The sequence below is a fragment of the Rhinopithecus bieti genome, unplaced genomic scaffold, assembly GCF_001698545.2.
Source record: "Rhinopithecus bieti isolate Rb0 unplaced genomic scaffold, ASM169854v2 scaffold_27781, whole genome shotgun sequence".
In the NCBI taxonomy this organism is placed as follows: Eukaryota; Metazoa; Chordata; class Mammalia; order Primates; family Cercopithecidae; genus Rhinopithecus; species Rhinopithecus bieti.
In genome coordinates this window covers 1,065,893-1,090,211 of record NW_016812388.1, presented here as the reverse complement: position 1 = coordinate 1,090,211, position 24,319 = coordinate 1,065,893, and the positions used below count along the sequence as shown (strand labels likewise).

The 24,319-nt window shown below is 42.2% G+C and overlaps 1 protein-coding gene across 2 annotated transcripts in view; it reads left to right on the top strand.

Annotated features, from left to right (window-relative positions):
- CYP19A1 (cytochrome P450 family 19 subfamily A member 1) overlaps positions 1-7,355 on the top strand; it is a 46,414-nt gene extending 39,059 nt beyond the window's left edge. The window contains exons 6-9 of one of the 2 annotated variants that reach the window (XM_017896183.1): positions 1,069-1,183; positions 1,651-1,813; positions 4,300-4,541; positions 5,800-7,355. In XM_017896183.1, coding sequence (XP_017751672.1) covers positions 1,069-1,183; positions 1,651-1,813; positions 4,300-4,541; positions 5,800-6,048 — 769 coding nt within the window. In that variant the 3' untranslated portion in view covers positions 6,049-7,355. The remainder of the gene's footprint in view (positions 1-1,068; positions 1,184-1,650; positions 1,814-4,299; positions 4,542-5,799) is intronic. The other variant, XM_017896182.1, reaches the window with a different exon arrangement.
- Positions 7,356-24,319: the final 16,964 nt, after the last annotated feature.

Below are 24,319 nucleotides of genomic sequence, written 5' to 3'. Positions count from 1 at the left end.
TCATCTAGTGTGATCCTTCACTTTAAAAGGACGTAGGGCCCAGAGACTCAAAGTATCTTACATAGAAAGAGAACAACCTGAACTAGGACCTGACCCCACCCCATCCAAGTGTTCTTTCAACCACACTGCCAAAATACCTATACATATTTACGCAACTGTTTATTCATTCAACACATATTAGTGTTTACAATGTGGCAGAAACTAACAAGGCATGAGAATAAACATCAAGAATGATACCTAGTCACTGGAGTTTACTATTTATAACAGGAATCTCAAACTCAACAGTCTTCAGGACTAGGCAAAGAAAAGCAGGCTATGGGGGCCGGGTGCAGTGGCTCATGCCTGTAATCCCAGCATTTTGGGAGGCCGGGGCGGGCGGATCAAACTCCTGAGGTCAGGAGTTTGAGACCAACCTGACCAACGTGGTGAAACCCTGTCTTTACTAAAAATACAAAAAATTAACTGGGCATGGTGGCGAGTACCTGTAATCCCAACTACTCAGGAGGCTGAGGCAGGAGAATGGCTTGAACCCAGGAGGTGGAGGCTGCAGTGAGCTGAGATCACGCCACTGCACTCCAGCCTGGGCGACAGACTGAGACTTTGTCTCAATTAAAAAAAAAAAAAAAAAAAAAAAAAAAAGCAGGCTGTGGAAACATAAGACAAGGAAATGGAGGTGCCTGTGGCAAACTGAAGAGCACCTGACAGCACTCACAGGTTTTTTCGTTTTTGTTTTAATTTAAACATTGTGCCTGCCAAATCAGAAATTGGAAAAACATTGCTAGATTTAGCATTTTGCTATCAATTTTTAACCCTTAACTAGAAGTCACAGCCTTGATTTTGCTACCAGAATCCAGAAACCTTAGCTAACTCTGGCACCTTAACCATGAAGTATAAGGTCTATGTAATTTAAGAGTATTTATAAAGAAATGAAACAGTAATTCACTGACTCATAAGCACCAAGGGTTTCAATTAAAGCAGATCATTTTACCTAAATACATGGCAAATAAATCTGTTTCACTAGATGTCTAAACTGAGTACAAATAGACTATATTTTGACTTTTTTTCCAGCAAGGATTTGAAAGATGCCATAGAAGTTCTGATAGCAGAAAAAAGACGCAGGATTTCCACGGAAGAGAAACTGGAAGAATGCATGGACTTTGCCACTGAGTTGATTTTAGCCGAGGTACTGACCTGAACTAACCGTAACTCCCATGCCGCATATGTTATGACTGTGTAGAGGTGTGTAAAGATCCCCTTTTGTAACTGTTGTGTATTTCTGCTTTTAAATACTTTTTCTAGCAGTTCTATAATCCCAATCCAAATAGCCAGTACATTAGGTATTTCAGTAAGGCCTTTAAGATTGGAACATTCTAGTAAGACTGACTGCTAAGATTGTGACTCTTCTGTGTAACAATATAAAATATGAAAACAAGTTGGAGGAGGCCAAAGACACTACATGCATAGACAACTGGCCTAATTGTTCATCTTTCAGCTAAAGATTGTCATGTAAAATGTCCACAGTCAATCACAGAGACATGTGGTTTCTATTATTTCTTTTTGTTGAAGTTGTTGATCCTTGAGTATCACCTCCCCTCATTTTTTGAAACTTTGATTCACTTTCCAAATTTTTCCCATCTTCCAATTGTTCAGAAACGAGGTGACCTGACGAGAGAGAACGTGAACCAGTGCATATTGGAAATGCTGATCGCAGCTCCTGACACCATGTCTGTCTCTTTGTTCTTCATGTTATTTCTCATTGCAAAGCACCCTAATGTTGAAGAGGCAATAATGAAGGAAATCCAGACTGTTGTTGGTAAGAATTTATCAAATAAATAACACAGCTTAAAAACAATTTCTTCTGAATGTCCATTTCTTATGTGCTAAAAATCTGATATCAAACACAAAATTTTTTATAATTCACTCCAAACAATAAAGCAAGACATTCTGTCACGTTTGATTAACCAGATAGACTGAAAAGATGGTTCTTTCTGTGTTCTTAATCATAAAAGTAATACATGCTCATTGGGAGGAATTTAAATCACAGTGATGTGTAAAGCAGTAAGTGACACCCCTCAATCTCTTCCACTCTTCTCTCCAGCCTCATCCCCACTCTCCAGTGGCAACCATTGTGAATAGTTTGCTGTGTATTTGCTAAAATCTTTTTCTATTTGCCCACAAACACATATTTGCGGTTGGATTTGTCCATTTTACAAAAAACATGGGATCACATACAGTGTTCTGCCTCCCTTGTCAGTTACAAAAGACTTTTATGGAATCTCCCAGGGAAATGATCGTCTCTCATTTATAGCAGTGTTTCTGGGCTTCAAGCAACCCGTTCACAAATGAACTTCCAGTTTGTGGCAGAAGGAAGAGGAGAGGATGACAGCAAAGACAGGGGAGTGATACATATCCCTCTCCACTCCAGTCCAGTGATGCCAGCCCCTTCCTCTTCCCTGCCCTCTGCTCTTCTGCAGCGGAGCTTCCAGGTCCACACTCAGGTCTTCCCCAGCTCTACTGCTTCACTGCTCTGTCTCCGCTTCAGTTTCATCCTGCTCCACTCTTCTACAGCAACAACCATGCCAACTTTGAAACTTGCTTTCTGGGAGAAAGCATAATTCCTCATTTGACACTTTCTTCACATGAGTAATCTTCTAGGAACACATTTCTTACAAATGTGAAGAGATATCACAGAATGTAGACTTCCCTCTCTTGACTTTACACAGACCCTGCAAAACAAGTTATTTGGTTGTAGAAGGGCATCATCTTTTTCAAACCATTGGAGTGCTGCTTGAAATAGTTAAATATAAGGAGAAATTTCACTGAAGGGTTAAATATGGGAAAGAAGGGATCTGCAGATGCCTCACACAGGTGGGAAGTTTCCTGGCAAGGTAGATAGCAAGGAGCCAGAATAACATCTAGACTCCAAATTCCAGAATATTTTCTTGACTGCCTCCTCTCAGGTTCTCAGGTTCTGTGCCAGGTGCAGGGCTACAGCCTTGAAAAAGGCAGCACCATCCCTGCGCTCGCGGGGCTCACGGTCTGGCGGGAAAAAGAAAACAAGCTCAATACAGTAAAGAGAGACTGAAGGAGGGCGTTCAAGGAAATGATAAGCCTTTAATACATATTGAATACAATTTATTTGAGAAGTGAAATGTGCGTGTACATGTTGATGTTCCCTGACACTTCAAAAGGCCTCTGCAAAGATGGAAAAGCAGCAGAGCCATTTGCAAGTGTCCATGCTCCCTCCTGTGTGCCACACACAGACTGGGTAACTACTTCCTAGTGAGCACCTTTGGTCACCGTCTCCATCATCTTCCTTTTTACTTCCCAACCCCAGCTATACAGGCCCCATTAGACCTTTGAGTGTGCCAAGGGCAGTATGTAAGGGGAAGGGCCATGAAAGGACTCTGACCAAACTAGACCTTTCCTCAGTAGCTTGGTTGTATATGAGACAGGGCTGCCTCAGGACCCTGGGCTATTTTTTATTCTGCAAAAGTGGCATCTCTGAAGCTTTACCATGTCTGGGAATAATCTGAGCCTCTTTGACCAGTGTCAGGCCAATCTGAGACAGTTAGGGTGTCCATCAATCCCCAGCTCACCCGGGGCTGATCTGAGGCACCTATTTTGTCGTGGTGGGGAGAACGTCCTTGTCACTCTACTGCAGGTCTTTCTTGAGATGCCGAGGGACTATCAGTGACATGTAAGGGCAGATGACTGCACAGGTAACCAAAGGAGAAAATTTCGTTGAAATGAATCAAATCTGCCATCTCACTTTGACTCTGCAGCAGCCTGTGCATCATCTCTGGGATGGTTGTTGTGCCAGTTTGCTCACAAGTGAAGAGAGGAAATGAATGTCCCCTACAATTTAGAGCAGGGAACAAAAACTCAAAGATTTCAGAAAGCAGGCAGATAAGATGAATGCTTGAAGCAGACTGGGCATGGTCTAGACGGAACTGTATGACGTATGCCCCCTCTAAACGGGTAATTGGCCACTCAGCGTCAGCCCATTATTGCTATGTGGGAATGTAAGTTCAGCGTCACCAAGTTTTCTGGATATTCAGGCTTTTCTATAAAATCCTCCAGTTTTTAAGGTAATTGGCTTTATATCTGAATTTTTATAAAACACTTTGTGGACTGAGCGTAACATATTTGGCCCTGGTTGCTGGTGTGCATTAGAATTAGAGCCACAGTTTTTTTCAACCAAGAGCAAACTGTTCTGTGGAAAAAACAGGAGCTTTGATGCCAATCACAGATGGAAACTAACATTACCTTATTTGTCCCTTTTATCTGTTTCCACAGGTGAGAGAGACGTAAAGATTGATGATATGCAAAAATTAAAAGTGATGGAAAACTTCATTTATGAGAGCATGCGGTACCAGCCTGTCGTGGACTTGGTCATGCGCAAAGCCTTAGAAGATGATGTAATTGATGGCTACCCAGTGAAAAAGGGGACGAACATTATCCTGAATATTGGAAGGATGCACAGACTCGAGTTTTTCCCCAAACCCAATGAATTTACTCTTGAAAATTTTGCAAAGAATGTAAGAGCCCTTCCTTAAAGTTGAGCGTGCCATTCTTGAAAATGTCAACTGTTAAATCCGCTCTGGTTCTTTGTGTTTGCACCTTAAACGTTTCATTTTTCTTACTCATTCCCTCTGCCACCTCACCAGGAGCACACATGTCCCCTAGCTTGGAGCAGGGCTCCCGTATTCATCCTCAGTCCTTCAAGGATGCTGGGTCTCCAGCTCTAAGAAGTATCTACATGGTGGCCACAAAATAGGTCAAAATGTGAAAAAGCTGGGCCCTTAATTTGGCTAAAATGAGGTGATTTTTGTTTAACCCAACCAACCTAATTTTCCATTTAAACTTTGTCATCATGTCATCAGATTCAGCTATAGCACCATCTGAGCAAAGGAAAGTCCACTATTGCTTCAGATGAAAATCAAATGAGAGCAGAAAATTTAATTTTTGCAAAGTGCCTTTGGCTCATCAAATGGCCCCATGAGCAGTAGGTCCCATTCTAAATAGGACTTACTAATTAGAAGAGAGACAGTTTTTCTTTTTTTATATAATTGATGTGTACTAGAGATTCCACCTTCATTAGGTCAAATTTTAGGCAATATGTTTTTCAATCCGAATTACATAAGCAGTTCCCTAAGTGCCCTTTTTTCAATTTGCATATGGTGTAGCAACATGATGCTAAAATTAATTAAGTACTCCAATTCATCTTGTTTCTACATGGGCAATCCAGATAATGCCATGTAAATCAGTAAATTGATCAACAAAAAATTGTTGAACATCTACTATATGCCAGGCACTAAGTCCAGATGTGGACAAGACAGATGTGGTCCTCATTAATTTTCTGCATAACTAAAATTAGTTAGATGCTTGGCACTGAATAGGCCAGGAATCTACATCTTTGCTTGCCTTTGTCTCTTATATGGTATCACAAAAAATAATCTTTGCCTTAGTGACTTATAAAACAGTAGTAAATCTGTGGCTATTCCACAGAGCTACCTGATTATACTAACACTTGCTGTAATAAGATGGTTTGCATTACTTTACCCCAGCACATGAAAGGCAAAACTGGGGACTCTCTGAGGTTGGGTCGGATCACAAGGGGTGAATCAAACAGGACAGAGAAAGGGCTTGAGTTCCAGTTGTTCATCTGAGGGGCTGGAGGGCGTTGTGGCTGATAACCGCAACAGTGTTCTGACTGACCCATGTTTTCAGAATGAATCAAACAGAGACTGAGTGACTCTAGCCTTTAATATTCTGGCTGTCTGATCATTTTCACAGGTTCCTTATAGGTACTTTCAACCATTTGGCTTTGGGCCCCGTGGCTGTGCAGGAAAGTATATTGCCATGGTGATGATGAAAGCCATCCTCGTTACACTTCTGAGACGATTCCATGTGAAGACATTGCGAGGACAGTGTGTTGAGAGCATGCAGAAGATACACGACTTGTCCTCGCACCCAGATGAGACTAAAAACATGCTGGAAATGATCTTTACCCCCAGAAACTCAGACAGGTGTCTGGAACACTAGAGAAGGCTGGTCAGTACCCACTCTGGAGCATTTCTCATCAGTAGTTCACATACAAATCATCCATCCTTGCCAATGCTGTCATCCTCACAGTGAACACTCAGTGGTCCACTGCATTTTATAGGCATACTTCGTATGGGTTGTCACCAAGCTGAGTGCTATTGGTCATCTGCTCCTGTTCACACCAGAGAACCAGACTACAAGAGAAAAAGCAAAGGCCAAGAGTTTGAGGGAGAAATAGTCAGTGAAGAAACTATCCGTAAAGGCCCGATTCCACCAAATGTGCTTTGAGGATAGGCCTTCATTAACAAAATGTATGTCTGGTTCCCCACTAGAGCTCTACTGCCTCAACCCAAGGGGATTTTTATGTCTGAGGCAGAAACACTCAAGTTGATTAGAAAGACCAGCCCAATGTCAGGGTACCTGGGGCCAAACACAACTGCTAGTGTGAATTAAAATACTTTAATTTTGTTCTCTGTGGAGGTGGAACAGCAACATTCATAGTCTTTGGAGAAATGCTTAGAAATTCAGCATTTGACCCTTCCTGTGAATTAAGCCCAATTAATTCCTGTTTGTCCACATATGATCTGTCTGTGGCAAAAGTTAAATCAGAGGAAATTGTTTCCCAGTCTGTCCATTTATGCCTCAGCCACTTGCCTATACTACAATTCGTTGTATTACCTGTAGATTCAAGTAATACAAACTAATTTAGTAATAGCCTGGGTTAAGTATTATTAGGACCCTGTGTCTGCTGTAGAAAAAAAAATTCGCATACTGCACTTCAAATTCAAATAAAAATCCTTTTGGCATGTTTCCATTTTTGCTTAGCTCAATTAGTGTGGCTAACGAAGAGATAACTGTAAATGTGACATTGATTTGCTTTTACTACAGCTTCAGTGACTGGGGGAGGAAAAGTCCCAACCCAATGGGCTCAAACTTCTAAGGGGTGCTCCTCTCATCCCCTTATCCTTCTCCCTCGACATTTTCTCCCTCTCTTTCTTCCCATGACCCCAAAAGCCAAGGGCAACAGATCAGAAAAGAACGTAGTCAGAGTAGAACCCCTGAAGTATTTTTTAATCCTACCTCAAAATTTAACAGTTACCTGAGAGATTTAACGTTATCTAGTTCATTGAATCATTGTATGTGGTCCTGGATAAAATGCATACCTTGGAATTCGCTTTCTAAAGGAAATCAAATGAATGGAGGAACTTTTCAAACACCACTTTACTTGTGTTATATAGCCAATATAACTATCTCTACTGAATGTCATTGAAAAACTGAAAAATTAAACTTATTTACAAATAGGTAAATATTTGTCATTGAATCCATTGCCATCCCATTTGACTATTCTTTTCATCCTACTGTGTAGTAATAAGGCAACAGCTGAGTATAAGATGAGACTGTAATCTCCCTGAAAGCAGGAGCTACTTTCTTTCTTTTGTAATCCATCTGCATCCCCATCTCCCCATCCTGTCTCCCTGTATTCTCTCCCAAGCTCAGTTCTGAATAGGCACTCCTGCTCAGAGATACTCCCAACTGATGCAGAAACCAAATAAAGAGGTAGGTATTCCAAGAATTCAATAATGGATATTAGTAAAAAATAAAACATTTAGTTGAGCTTGGAATTATTTGGATCATCTATATGGCCTAAAAATATATGGACTATGCCTGTGTACCTGAATATGTCTATAGTCAGCTCGAGACAATCATCCAAATAATTTAGACCTCTGAAAGCAAGGCCAGGATTTGCGATTTAATGTGCCCAAATTAATTCACTTGAAAATTAATAACACTCTGTTTACATTGCCTCTGGCTGGAGCTGCATGGTGGAGGAAGCCCAACTTTGGATCCATATACTTCACCTATCCAATACACTTGGGACATTTATGTATATTTTATCTACATATATGAAGCCAAGGTCCGTGTCTACACAGTCAAAGTGAAATGAAAGTTTGATATAGTTGTACATATATAACTATTTTGCAGATACAAAAATATCCTGGGGGAAAACTGGGAGTGGAGGGGTGGGGGGTGGGAATAAGGGATATGGGGGAGGGACAGGAAGGGGGAAGTGTTGGTTTGAATGATCCAAGCAAACTCTCCCAGAATCAAATACCTGGGTAGTTGTTCAACTTTTCATTCTTCTTAGCCTGTATAGACAAACCCCATACGTTTGTAGAGGCTTGGCCTAGGAATTTTGGAATACCATTGGCTTTTCATAGGCAGATGAACACGTATTTGAAAATTCTATTATCTCCGCAGAATTTTGCCTCATTGTTAAGTGCTGAACTGTCACTCTTGAATGTGCAATGTGCTGTGGATTCCATTTTCATCAGTTCTCAAAGAACTGGAATGTGTAAATTATCAGTGAAATGCATGCATATAAGGGCTCTATCATTATAAAATTGTAAGGACAATTGTCCCCTTCTATATCTTTGGACATACTAGACACCCCCATGCCTTCTTTGAGATCCCATTTTCCCTCTCTCAAGTGGAAAATAATCACATCCAGCAAGTTCTCTCATTATTGAGAAATACCACTTGGAAATTGCCACTTTTTATTCCTAAGCAGCACCTTTCACTGCTCATGGTGCTAATATTCCACAAAAGCATGTGCCATTGGCCCACTGAAGGATGGAGGGACCCTTTTCAATCTGTATCAGCTGGGCTCTGGGACTGAATCTCTCACCTATTCTTGCAGAAGGACATACTAATTAAACCTTGTCAAAGTAGTAAGTCAAATGGAGCATAGGATGCTTTCAGTTGCTCTTAGCTCAAAGAACAAAGTCAAGGGCTTAACCCTTCAGGGCTCAATTCTGTCAGGGCTTACCTGTTTCAAATTCTTCATTTCCTTTCTGCAGCTTTTAGCAGGTATTGCCCTATTCTAGGAAGTCAATGACCATAACCCTGTTTCTACCAGGTCAACAAGACAATGGAATGTATTTAGACAGGGCAACCCCCATTCATCAAGTCCAACCCATTAAGTATACTCTACCCCTCTCTCTCCCATCAAGAAAACATTTCAAAGTGCAAAACAAATAAGAGTCATAAGAAAACAACGATAATTATCATAAGAATAACCTCGAATCCACTGTGGTTTATGACAAAAAGCAAATGATTCACAAACCTCAGTATTTTAATTTGTTAGCAAAACATTTCTTGCAAAGAAGGTCTTAATTAGAAGGTATGGCAGCTGAGTGCCTGTGGTCCAGGTAATTTTTAAAGTTCCTTTCAGCACTGCCACTTCATGAATAGGGAGGCAGTGGAGCCCTGAATCTGGGCTCAGCCTTTTTGTAAGAATATGCTTTGGACAAACTGTTTCATTTCTCCATATCACAGTTTTCTCATCATTCCAATGGGGATAATAATTATAAGCATTGCTGTGAGGATTGCAAGAAATAATTTCTGTGAAGCCCTTTAGCATAGTGCTGGTACCCAGCAGCCTCTCACTGAGCATAGGGCATGATAATGATGAGCTCAGTAATTAGGCTGAATCATGATCTCCTCAAACCTCTTCTTGTGCATTAGAGGGCGGCAGGAGATGATGTGCCAGATGCTTCTATTATCTCACATTAGGCTTCATGACAACCTTCCCATCAGTATGAATGCCTCAGTAATCCCTGCAGCCTATTGATAAGACATAGTCCCAGGGAGTTTGGGGACTTGCACCCAAGCACTCAGCTAGTAAAGGAGCAACCTAGATTCAAGTCTACCTCTCATTCCAAAGCCCTTGTCCCCTCTCTCGTGCCATCTTTTTGCAGCAGGACTAACCTGCTGAGAGGCTGGGGAGCCTCATTCCATTTGCCCAGCTCTCTCACTATGTGATGCTGGGTAAACCCCTTTTAAGGGCTGCTCGTTCCCCCATCTCATTGCCCAAGGAATATGAAGCAAGGAATATCTCAGTTTCTTCATCTATGAAATATGGATGATTTTACTTGCCTTCCCTACTTCCCAAATGTGTTTCGAGGTACCTTCTCAAAAGAGATCGGGGAAAGTAAAAGTTTAGTTAGTATGAAGTGGTAGTAGTATTAATGAGTGTATTCCAACAGCTGCCTCAATAAGAAATTATCAGATTCCATTTGGCCGTTACCTGACCATCAGGAACATTTCTAACTTCACACAATTTCAGTTCATTTCAGATTTGTCACTGCATTAAAAAATAAGGAGTGGATTTTATAAATAGTCATTTTCTATAAACACACAGTGTGCAAGGCAGACTGCATGATGGCCATAAAATTGCCTACATTTTGGCCAAATTGGCAAATGCTAATAAGTCTATTATGATTGACAGCTATTATGCAATTTCTTCTTCTGGCAAGGATTCCATATATGAATGAAATATTCAGTCCCTCACATAGTTATTTCCAGTGGGGATAAGCTAGGGGTTTGGTGTGGAGAAGGCAAAACCAGACACATGGGCACAAAGCTTTCCTCTTCTAGCCTAGTTAAGCCTGGATAGATGAAGAACTAAGGGTTGTGAAAGTACATTCATTCTTTCACACCAGGAAAACAGTAACTGTAGGTACTTTCTTACTACATTAAGCCCTTTTAACAATCATGTCATTTACTTCTCTCAACAATACTGTGAGGTGGTTATTACTCTCCCCCATCCATCCATCCATTTTTATTCCTTTGCTACCTGCTTGGTAGGGTTTTCCTCCCCTACCCACGTATACCCTAACACATATGGCCAGTGTCTCAGCTTCTATTATCAAAAACTGCTCCCGAAACATTTTTAAAAAACTCCTTGGAAGGCTGAGGTGGGAGGATTGGTTGAGCTCAGAAGTTCGAGATCAAAGTGAGCTATGATAGTACCACTGCACTCCAGTTAGGGTGACAAAGCGAGACCCTATCTCAAAATAAATAAATAAATAAATTGCTAAATGTGTCTACCTAAGCTATAAAGCATAGCTAAGTTTCAAAATGTCATCCTCCCTTACAGTAGAAGTTTTTGGTTTTCTAGGGAATTGCACAAAAGCTTGATAGCCAAGCTGGGCTTGTGGGAGGAGAGGAGGAGGGAAAGGAGATGGTATCTTCCAGATACCCCTAAAATGATACCACCTACTTCACCCACACATGAAGCTGGTCCACCTATAATGTGGTGTTTAGGTTGCAAGGGTTCCCAAATCAGAATGCCTATAGGAGCCAGGCAGGCAACACAAATTGGACAATCAGATCAGCTATAAGTAGAGCCTGTGGGAGACAAGGAAAATGCCTCACCTAAAGGCATTCAGGTTCCATGTTCCTGAATGCCAGTGTCAGCCAAACCAAACACAGTGCCAGCCAAACCAAATTCGTCTGTGAGCTGGATTGGGCCCATGGTTTAAGGTCTTTCACATAATTCCTGTTCATATCCAACATTTTGTTTGCACCCTGTCTTCACCTAGTGAGAAAGGCAGAGAAGTCCCATTTCACTGATGTGAAAACTAAAGCCTGGAGAGCCCGAGTGGTTTGTCCAAAGCCACCCACTAAGTGCCAGATCCAGGACTCTTCCGGGGATCCCAGCTCCAAGTCCAGGGCTGTTGATTTCACCTGGCTGACTTCCCTTCATAGCTGTGCAGATTCTGATGATGATTTCGATGCACTTTCACCAATCTGAATATCAGTAGCCACCTCTGTAAATATGGATTACACCAGAGGAGCTCTACAGTCATTTCCGATGCCTTTATTATGTTAAATTACTATTTTGCTTCATAACATGATAGCATCTTTTCCCCTTTGTATCTAAGCCCTAATAGCAAATTGAGTGTATAAGGCACTCTCGGGTCAAGCATACAATTTGGTCACTGAAAGGATGATGTGGGCATCCAGTGTGCACCAACTGGCTGACTGCAAGCCCCCAAACACTAGTATGTCTGCGTGTATCCCTAACTTGCTGCCGCAGGGGGATGGAGATGTTGATGGAACACACTTCATTCACAAATAATTACTTTATTCCTATTGTAACTTTTGAGCAAGCCAACGGGTTTGCTGAAGCAAATGATTTTTTTTCTAAGTGGTGTTGGGTTTATACTCAAACCAACTGAAGCACTAAGAGCTCAATAATACCTCCCTTCCCTGCTGAAATGACCACTTTCTCCGGGCATCAATGCCTCTGGCATGCTTACACCTTCTCATAACGCAGCAGCTGTTTTTACTACTCATGTGACTCTAAAAACAACCAAAAAACAGGCGAGGAGAAATGAACTCTCGCTTCAAGAAATACCTGCCCATGATGATGCAGGAATGGTTGACACATTTTGCATGTGATCCTGGGGCAAGTGTGAAGGGGAAAGAATTATTATAAATCAGTCAGACCACAGACCAGGTTATCTTATTTAAACCTCACAACAATTATGCAAAGTATAGATTATTTCCCATTTTGCAGCTGATAAAACTGATTCCCAGAGTAAGTTGCCTACACTCACTCAGCTAGAAATTTTAACTTCTTGGCTTATTCCAAAGTCTGTGATGATCTTTCCTATATGCTACACTAAAAGTGTGCTTTGGTCCTTTTGGAAAACCAAATATAGTATAACAATAAATGTCTGTGGGGTCTAATTGGTCAACAATTTAGGTATTGATATTGGAGGAATTTAGGTATTGGGAAACTAGGGAATTCTGGCTCCTATCATAACACACCAGCCACTCCACCATGGGAATAAGTCCAAGAACAGTGACTTGAGATTTTGCCCTGTCTCTCCAACCAACAGCTAGGGGTGAGTCAAACCGATTCTAATGATTCAGCTATGTTATGCAACCAAACTAAACGGATACATATGTGTTCTCTAGTCATCCACGTTTTATTCATCTCCATGTCTGGCACACAGCATGCTCTCAGTACATTTCTGTTAAATGAATGAAAGAGTGAATCTTTAAACCAGTAAGAGAAGTTAGTATTATTAAATTCCTAAGAATAGGCACCACATGTACACATTCTAAAATGCAGCCTTTGCAGTCTACTAAGTGCCACTAAAAGACAGTGAATGATCAATCCACACACTTAAGCAAGAAAAACATGGCCAAGTCGGGGAAACTGGATAATCTTGGTCAGGAGTACTGGCATTTAGGGGTAGATATTCCTGCTTGTTGGGAAATTGGAGGAGATGAACTTTAGGACTCCTGCAACTGAAGATTCCACAAGCCCATGGGTTTGTGCCCCTCTCTACAACCAGTTGGTGAGGATTTAGACATTTTCTAAGTAAACCAAAAAGCTAGCTTTGGGGAACACATAGCCTCAAAGGGGCCATCTTTCAGAAGAATCTCTTTTAGCTTAATAATCAGCCCATACTCAGAAGGGTCGCAAATATATGGTATTTTGTGTTTAATAATCACATTTGATGCCCATTGGTTGCCAGGATAGGTAACACTATGCCTATTTACAAGGCGAATTCATTTCCAAATGAATTTAAAAAGCACATTTCATTCTATTTTAATGCAATTGTTCCTGGTTCTCCTTCTTGGGTCTCATTCTAACCTCTCCCAACAGCCTGTATTTCTACTTCTCGCAGGTCTTTTGTGGCTCCTTCCATAATGAATCCTCTCAGTAGTTCTTCCCTTCTGCAGTTCCCCTCGGCCTGTCTCAGAACCAGCTCTGAGGACTGTGCTCTGGGGAAACTCCAGCCTGTCTCCCAGCCCCAGGCTTGCCATCTTGCCCCTATTGTTGAATGCCATCCTAGCAAACCTGGGCTGTGTTTGCTTTGTGTCCTTCTCTTTCTTCTACCTCTGCAGATCCATCTTCCATATTTCCCTCATTCCCTCATGAGCCTCCTGTTATCTACTTCCCCTTTCTCTTACCATCTGCACTCACCATCCTGAATTGCTCTGGCTGAGGTCACCCTTTTATTCTGAGCTGGTGAAGCGGAGGCAGCCACCCTCCTTTTATCACGACAAACTCTTGTGTAGATGAGATGTAGCCCTTCCTCCTTATATTTGTTTCCTAAAACTGCTGCAACAAATTACCACAAACTGGGTGACTTCAAAAAGCACAAATGCATTCTCTTTTAATTCGGAAAGCCAGAAGCCTGAAATCAAGGCGTCAGCAGGGCCACACTCCCTTGGAGAGGGATTCTCTGGGAGAATCCTTCCTTGCCTCTTTGAGCTTCTGGTGTTCTTCGTGGAATCTTCAGCCTCATTGGGGCAGCTCTTCTGCAACCCTGCACAGATTATAACTCCTCTGTGCCCCTAAGTGGAAGCCCTTGGAAGGCAATTAACAACATCTTCCCTTGAACAGTTCTGTTGCATAAATGTCCCCAACGTGCACCCCAAACCAAGTAGCCATGTGTCCCAAGACTGCTAATTCCATCAAGCCACAACAGTTGTGACACATATGGAAGCTACCAAACAGGACTTTATCCTGCTCAAATAAGTCACTAGAAAATTATCCCTGTAATCCTGGTTTGTTTGTTTGTTTGTTTTTAATACAGTGATCAATTAAAAGTGCTTTTTCTGGCCATGTGTGGTGGCTCACGCCTGTAATCTCAGCACTTTTAGAGGCCGAGGCAGGCAGATCACCTGAGGTCAGGAGTCCGAGACCAGCCTGGCCAACACAGTGAAACCCCATCTCTACTAAAAATACAAAAATTAGCCGGATGTAGTGGCAGGTACCTGTAATCCCAGCTACTGGGAGGCTGAGGCAGAAGAATTTCTGAACCCAGGAGGCGGAGGTTGCAGTAAGCCAAGATCGCACCACTGCAACCCAGCCTGGGTGACAGAGTGAGACTCCGTCTCAAAAAAAAAAAAAGAAAACAAAAAAAAAAAAACAAAAAGTGCTTTTTCCGTCTTCTGAAGTTCCCATCAAACTCTTCACTCGTAAGGATTCAAACTATGAAAATGTGTCTCTCTTCTTTCATCCCAGTGAACTAAGAATGGATGTTCCCACAATTAAAATCTTCTGTTAGGTATCTGCCATCATTACTTATGTGGTTTCTTTATTCATAGAATTTCCTCTGGAGGGGACCCTCCTGCCACCCTACCTCCTATTATGTAGGAGATACATAATTAGGCAAAGCCTGAACTTGGTCAACTTAGAATTAAATTCTACTATTTACCAGCTGTGTGTCTTGGGGCAAGTTGCTTAACCTCCTATAGCCCAGTTTTCCTCATCTGTGAAATACACGCCGCACAGGATTCTTCCATTAGGTAGATCTTGAGTATTAGAACCCAGCATGTAAGGGGCAGCAATGAGGTTCAGAGAGTGTCTGTTTCCTTTCTTTGATCTTCCTTTGGTCCTCTTCTCTTCACATGGCTCTTAGGAAAATGAATATGCCAATTACATATTTTTGTTTTCTTCCACCTCCTCCTTCTCCCTGGCCTAGAGGTCTTTCAAATTTTTCATTTGAAGAGAAGACTGTCCCTGATCTTGTCTTAAAAAGTGCATGTATACTTTTCTCCACATCAAAGGAAAACTATGTCAACTGAAAAAAAGAAAAAACTTTGAAACCAGTTTTGTAAGTTGTCAGAATGAATTTGGGAATTTTCTACAGCTTAAATAACTCCATCTTATAACAGAAATAATTTATTTTTGACCTATTAATCATTTATTTCTTCAACAAACATTTATTGCCACATACTATGTGCTGGACCTGGTTCTTAGTGCCTATACCTTTGCACCCTATATGTCAAAACAGAAAACAAATAAAGTAACAAATAATGAAACAGATCATTTCAGATAGTGGCAAGGGCTATGAAGCAAATAAACTGGGTAATGAGATAGTAATGGGGGAGGTGGCTCTATTTTGGAATTAGATGCTCAGGTAAGGCCTCCCTGACATATTGAAGTTAAGATCAAATTGACAAAGAATAGCCAGTCAAGATCTAGAGAAGAAAGTTCCAGGTAGCGGGAACAGCAAGTGAGAAGGCCCTCACGTGAGATCAAGCTTGGAATATTTGAGGGTGTATGTTTGAGGCGGAATATTTGACACAGGCAGGGTGGCTGCAGTGTCATGATCAGAGGGAACATGAAATGAGGTGAAGCTGGCAAGATGGACAAACCTCACTGGGTCATGAGAGTCTCAGAAGCTGGATTTTAAATAGGAAAAGTTGCTGGATCTGGCTCATTCTAGCTCATGAGAGCCACTTGTTAAGTTTTCAGGGTTTTAAGAGCTGATTAATGTCAAATTGATAGCTTGAAATTGGCCATAGTGGGAGTATTTACACCATGATAATTGGCAAATACAACAAACCCAGGTTCTTCTCCCAGATCTCTCCTCCAAGAGAGCCAGTTGTTAAACACTTAACAGAATACCACTGGTGTATGTGCAATTTAAGTGCAGTCAGAACTCACTAGAGGGTTTAAGCCGGAGGATGTTATAACATAATTTATGTTTTAAAATAATCCCTCTGGCTGCTGTGTAGAGAATGGCTCCTGAAGGATAAGAGGGAAGCTGGGGCGGGTGTGGGAGGGGCAATAAGAGAGACTTGAACCCAGTTCTTCTGACTTGAAATCCTGTGTTCATTTTACTATCACACAAGACAGACAGAACTGATGCCTGCACTTAGTATTCTTTTCCTCTTTAAACTTTTGCTCTATAACCAGCTTTCTTCCTCACTTAAAATTACCATCAGACCAGACTTCACATCTGAATGTCTCAAATGAGTCAGAGCCTCAAAGACCCTCATATAGATTCTGAAAATAAAAATGACTAAGGTTCATTAGGATGAAAGAACGGCACCTTTTCTTGCTAGAAATTAATCATATCTCAGGGTTTCAGGGAAATTCTTTATATGATTTTACTACGTTCATAGCTTAATGGAACTTTCTGGCTAGAGTAGGCACAATCCACCATCTACAAACCCTGAGGTCTTAGAAGTTAAGAATGTTTTACGTATGGCCACACAGCTCTTTGGGGCAATACAAGGACTGGAAGCTCGGCCTCCCTATTCTCAGTCCAGGCTGTGCTCAGAAAGCTCTAGCTTTCCCTGCCAGGAAGCTCAGGCCCCTGGCTGCCAGCCGTAGGGTTGTTTGCTGCCTCTGCAGTGGTGCCACCACCCCAGGGATGGGGTTAAAATCCCAGTTCAGCCCTGGAGGCCGCCTCCCAGCACAGGGCCCTGCCAGTCTGGTTCTGGCCCTCTCTCCTGAACCATAAAGCAAGACCGCATCTCAGCCTGCCTGTGCAAGGCAAGGCAGAAATGGCAAAAGACGCCTTGCCCATTGATGAATGCAGCTGATTGCTTCGGGACTTCCCCCTCCGAGGTCTGGACGCAGGCCAGCCTTGGTCTAGTTGGCCTATATTCAAGTTACTTTTCTTTTCCTGATGAACTATGATTCTATTCATTATGGGGGAAATTGGAGGAAATGAATTGGTACATACATTTTCAAGTCATCTTTGTGTTTCTAAGGGACTGGCATCAAGCTCTCAGTAATAACACAGTCGTGAGATGCACAGATGGGAAGACGTAACCCTCTCTTTTTTTCCCTTTTTAAAAACTTTTTAATTGTGATAAAATATACATAACATAAAATGTACCATCTTAACCATTTTTAATACAACTCAGTGGTACTTGTACGTTCACTTTGTTGTATACCACTCACGCCAGAACTTTTTCATCTTGCAAAACTAAAATTCTGTAACCACCAAACATTTCCATTTTTCCTCCCTCCCAAAACCCTGACAACCACCATTCTATTTTCTGTCTCTATGAATTTGATGACTCTAGATACCTCATATAAGTATAATTGCATAGGATTTGTCCTTATTGGCTTATTTCACTTAGCACAATGTCCTCAAGTTTCATCCATGTTGTGACATGTGTCCAGATAGCCTTTCTTTTTAATATACTATACTTTGTTATCCATTAATCTGTCTATAGGCACTTGAGCTATTGTGAATAATGCTGCTACAAACATTCATGTACAAACATCTCTTCAAGTCCCTGCTTTCAATTATTTTAGATATATAGCCAGAAGTGGAATTGCTAGATCATACACTAACTCTATTTTTCATTTTTTTTGAGGAACTACCATACTGTTTTCCATAATGGCTATACCAATTTGTATTCCCACCAACAGTGCAATTTTCTGTTTGTTTTTGTTTCCTTAAATAGTAGCCAGCCTGATGGGTGTAAAGTGGTTGAAAATTGACTTTTTTCTTTTTTTAAGAGACGAGGTCTCACTCTGACACCCAGGCTGGACCGCAGTGGTGCAGTCATAGTTCACTGCGGCCACAAACTCTTGGGCTCAAGCTATTCTCCCACCTCAGCCTCCCAAGTAGCTAGAAATACAGGTAGCAGTCATCATGTCCAGCTAATTTAAAAAAATCGTATAGACAGCATCTCCTGTTGCCCAGGCTGATCTAGATAGAGGTAGCTATGCCCAGCAGCCAGACTAGGCAAGAAGCTGGTGAGATGTCACTGTTATAACCAAACCCCTGCCTTCCTTAGCTGGACTCCTCAGACCTGGCTACACAGCCTGGCTTCCATCTCTTGTCCAAACAACCAATCCTGTAGCCTCAACTTGGACTTGAAAAGCTACTTCCCACAGCCACCGTTAGGACTCCGTCTTTTACCCCACATCCTTTAAATGCTGAGGATTAACCACAGCTCTAAATAGTTTGTATTTATGTCCCAGAAGCCAAGTTCATTTACGTTTATTTTGAGTAAGAAATTCTTTATGAGTGATGTATATATATTGTGTGGTTTCTTGGAAAATGATACAAGTCTGCAAAGTAATTATTTTATCATCTGGCTAAAACTCTTTATTTGCTAATCCATGGTCTTAAATAACCTGTTTCAGTTCATATTACTAAGGTACAGTTTATAGAGACAAAGTGGAGCCAACAGTTGAGGGTGTTTTGCTGTGATTGAGGGCTAGATTAGGAAAGGTGCCCTGAACCTGGCCACAAACGCAGGTGCAGGTGCAAATGCATAGACCCTGGAAAGCACAGGGAAGATTATAAAGTGAGAGGAAGACCCTGTTCCAAGTTCCCAGCTCACACTCTTGCCCATTCCTGTCTCTGGCCCCTCTCCCACTGGCTCTCCCCTCTCTACCCCCAGTTCCTAGACCTGTGGTCTGTGCCTCCATCATCCCTTACTTCTCCTCCAGATTTGTCTCATCCCATGATTTAGACAGGGCAGCAGATGTGGGGAAAATGGCTGGATGAAGCTGGAGGATGTGGGCTGAAGAACCTGGAGGGCATGTCACACAGGGAAAGCAGGCGGGAGGAAGAGAGTGGGTTACATGATGGGACAGAGGAGGGACAAGAAAGCTAGATTCACACCAGGACCCTCTGAAGCATGTGTGCCAGAGACTTGGCATATTGGCCAGAACTTCTAGACCACTGGATTGTCTGCATAACACAGACAAACCCATGGAAGCCAGATCCTAAACCACAGGGCTGCCCCAACATCAAACGGCAAATGGCATTATTTAGGAGCCCAGTTACCCTTGGAGGTCTCAGCTAGATTTTGAAACATATATATAAAGTTTTCCAATTACTTGTTTCACATAATTTTTCACTGGCTCTCTTACCTACACCTGAATTGACATAGGATAATCCTAAAATTATGTTGTTAGTTTACACATATCTAAAAGATTCCATTACAATTCTTTCCATAAGTCTCAAATGATTAAATGTAATCATTTAATGTAATATAATCATTATATATCACTATAATGATAAAGTTTATTAATGTATATCAAGGGTTCTCACCAGCTACCAGGCCTCACATTCTTTCAGGAGGGTTGATTATTGTCTTCCCAGGGTGCTGGACATGGTACCTGGATTATATCTCTGTTGTAATTAAACTTCTAATGCTTGGCTGGTATCTATAAATGGTGCTTTACAATAAAGAAACAATGTGTCCCTATTCGCTATGCTGAGGAAGACTCCTATCTAAGGCTGTGTCTCCAGTTACCCAGGACTAGTGCTGCTCAGTTCCTATGCTGCAGCTACTGCTACTGGTACTGCAAATCCCTCGCCGTGGTACAATCACACTTGATCCACATGTGACCCACATGTGAAATGCATTTTATTACATATGATTTCGGAGTTGAGCTAAGTGCGAGGTGTGATGTGGTGTAGCGTTTAGGGGTTGTAACTCCTAAGAGGAAGGGGCAGGAATACAGGGCAACTATGCCAAGGACACCCAGGGGACATGCAGGAACTTCATCTTTGATTTAAAAAAAAAAAAAAAAAGCAAGCCTGATCAGGACAACAAGGACTCTTTCCAAATTGTAACCCAAGTGAGTAAATGAATAGAACCACAACTATGTGTGCCTTCAGAAACCCTCTGAGACAATCTCATCATGTAGTTGTAACTACACTGTGACTACACTTTAATTTCATCATAACTTTCACTGTCTCTAGCGGTGTTTGGGGTCCTTGATTACTTTAATACAGGCACTAGTAGCATGAAGTGCTCTGTGAACACAGGAAATTAGGAAATCATTGGCTCACATGGAACCTTTTAGGCCAGTGGCCTCTGTCATGCACAGCCCAACACTATTTCCATCTCTCTTCAAAATTATCCACTGAAGGCAATTTTAAAAAAAAAAAAAAAAAAAAAGCCATTCTGAAATTGTTCCAAGCAGTGGCAGCATCATTAGAATAACAGTATGATCCCTAAATTTAATGTAGAAGTTCTGGTATTTCTACTGAAAACCAGTATCATTCCATTAAAATCACACTTCATTCAGGGGGTTAGGACTGTCTTTTCCTTCATATTTTCAGGGTGTTTCCAAACAAGAGGATCATTTTGAAGCCAGATTGCTAATGTACCTAAAACATTACACATAATGTGAAACCGTTATTTTCTAATTTAAAAAATGTAATTCACCTTGTAGCTGAAATCAAAACAGAAACAGATGAAATGCAGTTATTAAAATTCAAAGCTGAAAATAAGTGGAAAATAGGAAAGATAGGTGATGAGCTGACTACTGTCCCATAAGAGCCAGCCCCTGTTTGTGGCCATTTCTGGACATGTTTTTCTCAATAAAGTAACATGGATATGGGCTTTTAGGGTGAGTATAGTAGAGTTTTATAAAAATGTTGTAATGTGCTATTGTTCCTGTACCTTTTACTGTCTGGTATCCTGAGCATGTTCAAGTTTAAAGTAAGAAAACAATAGTCCTAGTGATGCCGAGAAACTCAATTATTCCTCAGAGTGCCATGGTCATCTGCACACAAAATGTATCTTTAATGTGACTGTGTCATTTGTAAAGTTGACAAATAAAGTGCTATGAATACTCCTCTCCTCTTTGTAGAAACTGTCTATTTGTTAAAAATTTTGATCTCCACTGATGTCCTTCATCTCCAGAGAATACAGAAGTAACAGTGGCTTAGACCAGGTCTTCTCAAAGTGTACCCATAGGCTGGGGCCAGTCTGCAAACTGTTTGAGGGTTCCTGGTGAGATAAACATAGATATGGAGTCGGCGTCTAGAAAGTTTACAGCAATTTGACAACAGCCACATCATTAAGCACACCACCAGAGGACTTGTCTCGTGGAAAAAGAGTAGAGGCTGGGCATGGTGGCTTACACCTCTAATCCCAGCACTTTGGGAAGCCAAGCCGGGGGTGGATCACGTGAGGTCAGGAGATCGAGACCATCCTGGCCAACATGGTGAAGCCCCATCTCTACTAAAAATACAAAAATTAGATGGGCTGGTGGCGCGTGCCTGTAATCCCAGCTACTTGGGAGGCTGAGGCAAGAGAATTGCTTGCACCTGGGAGGCGAAGGTTGTAGTGAGCTGAGATCACACCACTGCACTCTAGCCTGGGTGACAGAATAAGACTGTCGAAAAGAAAGAAAAAAGGGAAGGGAAGGGAAGGGAGGGGAGGGGAGGGGAGAGAGAAAGAAAGAAAGAAAAAAAAAGAAAGAAAGAGAAAGAAAGAAAGAAAGGAGTAAAGACTACTTTCGGTGGTCTTCATTTCATTTTCTAATAATTTATTTTTATTGCATTTTTTAAAGAGTCAGTTCCTATGGGTTGAAAACTAAGAAAAATAATTTGTACTTCACCCCAGGAACTCTGCCTTAGGCTCTGCTGAGGCTGAATATGTGTATATATATGGGTGCTCCAAAGTAAATACAAAAATTATCTGGAAAGTCTTGTTTCTTTAGAAAACACCAGGGTTGAACACGAGGTCACATTAATAGCAATAGCCATGTACGGCTGGTTCTACCTCCCACCCCTGCTGGCACAGGAACCCCGGCCCCCACAACATTTCCCTTGGGAATTTCTGGGCTCCTCAGGCATCCACTCCTGGACCACAACAATTTTATGTGCCTCCCCAGAGTTCCTTGGTTCCAGTTTTTCTGGGAACTTCAGCCATTTGCTCAATGGAAAGTGCCAGCAGCTCCCTTCCCCTCTCTTCTTGATAGCTCTCGCTGTCTCCTCTGTCCTGTGTTTGGACTTGTCAGGAAGTGACAGGCAAGCTGGCCTCAACACCAAGAAGCACAGCCTAGTTTCTTTCTGAACCATAAGATTCCCATTCTCAGTGAACAGGGCCTGGGGACCTCATACAACGGTGGCTCAGGTTGGGGGTCAGGGTGGGCAGCTGGAGTTAGCAAGTTGTCTGGCCACGGGGGGATGCAGGTGAGCAGGGCTGGAGATGTGGTATGGGGACTGGGGAGGAGCTTTGGGGAGAGAATGTGAGATCCAGCGAGGAGACCTGCTTAGAGGAATCTTTAAAGAGCTTACATTTAAAGAGCTTACAGGTAGAGATTTCAGATCGAAGGACCATTAGACGTCGTGTAGTCTAATGACTTCTTTTACAAATTAGGACACAGGTTCAGAGAGGACACCTGCCGCTGAAGTAGGTGACCCTTGGACAAGAACCCAGAGTCCCCTGAATGGTGTTCCAATGTTTTTAAAGATGATCTTTAATTTCCCACCGTCCTCCTCCAAGCCCCACTGTTTCCACCCTACATCCAGTGACTACACAAACTAGCTTTGCCAGGACAGCAACCAATTTTAACCAGCCCATCCTAAGACATTCCTATCTGTCAGAGCCCAGGTCCCAGTTTGGCGTTACGGCAATTCACCACTCCCCTACAATTACGGAAGCCCAAGCAGCAGCCAGGGCTTCACTCAGCCTCACTCTCTCCTCCAGGGTGCTCTTGCAAGGAGTCGGGAGAGAGCCCTGCTGTGCTCACATCCGCCAGCAGGGGGCAGACAGGGAAAAGGTTTACAGGCTTTGAAGCCAGGCAGCTCCCTGCGAAGGGGAGTGCGCCTGCTGCCTCGGTTTCTAGCAGCGCTGCTCACTGAACCGGGCTGCCTGCCAGGGGCCAGCAGTAAAAAGCCAGTCAGGTTGGTGTTACTGTCTGGTAAAATAAAAATACCCCTAAATGCTTATTTGCTCCATCATTTTAGATTCATTTTAGATTCCCTAATGGCGGGCTCCAATCAGGGCACTTCAGTTTACATCATAATCTGGTCGCTGAAGAGCTGTGACCTTGGGGAAGTTACTCTGTGGCTTCCACGTTTGAAAACGGGGAGAACCGTAGTGCCCACCTACTGGGGTTGTTAGGTCAAACAAATTAGAAATTTCTTGCTATGTAGTTGAGTACTCAATACATATTAGCCAGCAATAATAAGTGATTTTACTTTATTAACTCAACCTTTAAATAAGCATTTATTGAGCATCTACTATGCTTAAGGCCCTGACCCACGTGTTTAGGAGACCGAAAAATTAATAAGACGCTCCTTCAAAAATGTTACAATTATTTTCTATCATTTATCTATTATCAACACTGTAATCTCTTATTTCTTTTTTTTTTTTTTTTTTTTGAGACGGAGTCTCCCTCTGTCACCCACACTGAAGTGCAGTGACACGATCTCCCTCACTGCAAGCTCCGTCTCCCGGATTCACACCATTCTCCTGCCTCAGCCTCCCAAGTAGCTGGGACTACAGGCGCCCGCCACCACGCCTGGCCAATTTTTCTATTTTTAGTAGAGACAGGGTTTCACCATGTTAGCCAGGATGGTCTCGATCTCCTGACCTTATGATCCGCCCACCTCGGCCTCCCAAAGTGCTGGGATTACAGGCATGAGCCTCTGCGCCTGGCCTCTCTTATTTCTTTGAATGCCCTTGTTATGAGGAAGCTCAGCACCAAAGCTGAAGGCCAATCTTTGCTGCTGTTTTGATCCTCAGGACCATCGGCTCTGCTTGCTTTTTTTCTGTTGGTTCTCCTATTCCATTCTATTTTATTTATTAAGTCACAGCATACACTTCTTGCCTGACCTGCTCCATGCCGGTGTCTGGGCTTGCTGCCTTACTGATGGGAAGTCAGAGCGGAGCACTTTAGGAAATGTAACGCCACTAACCCTCCCCCCCACCCCCCACTCCCCAGCCCCTC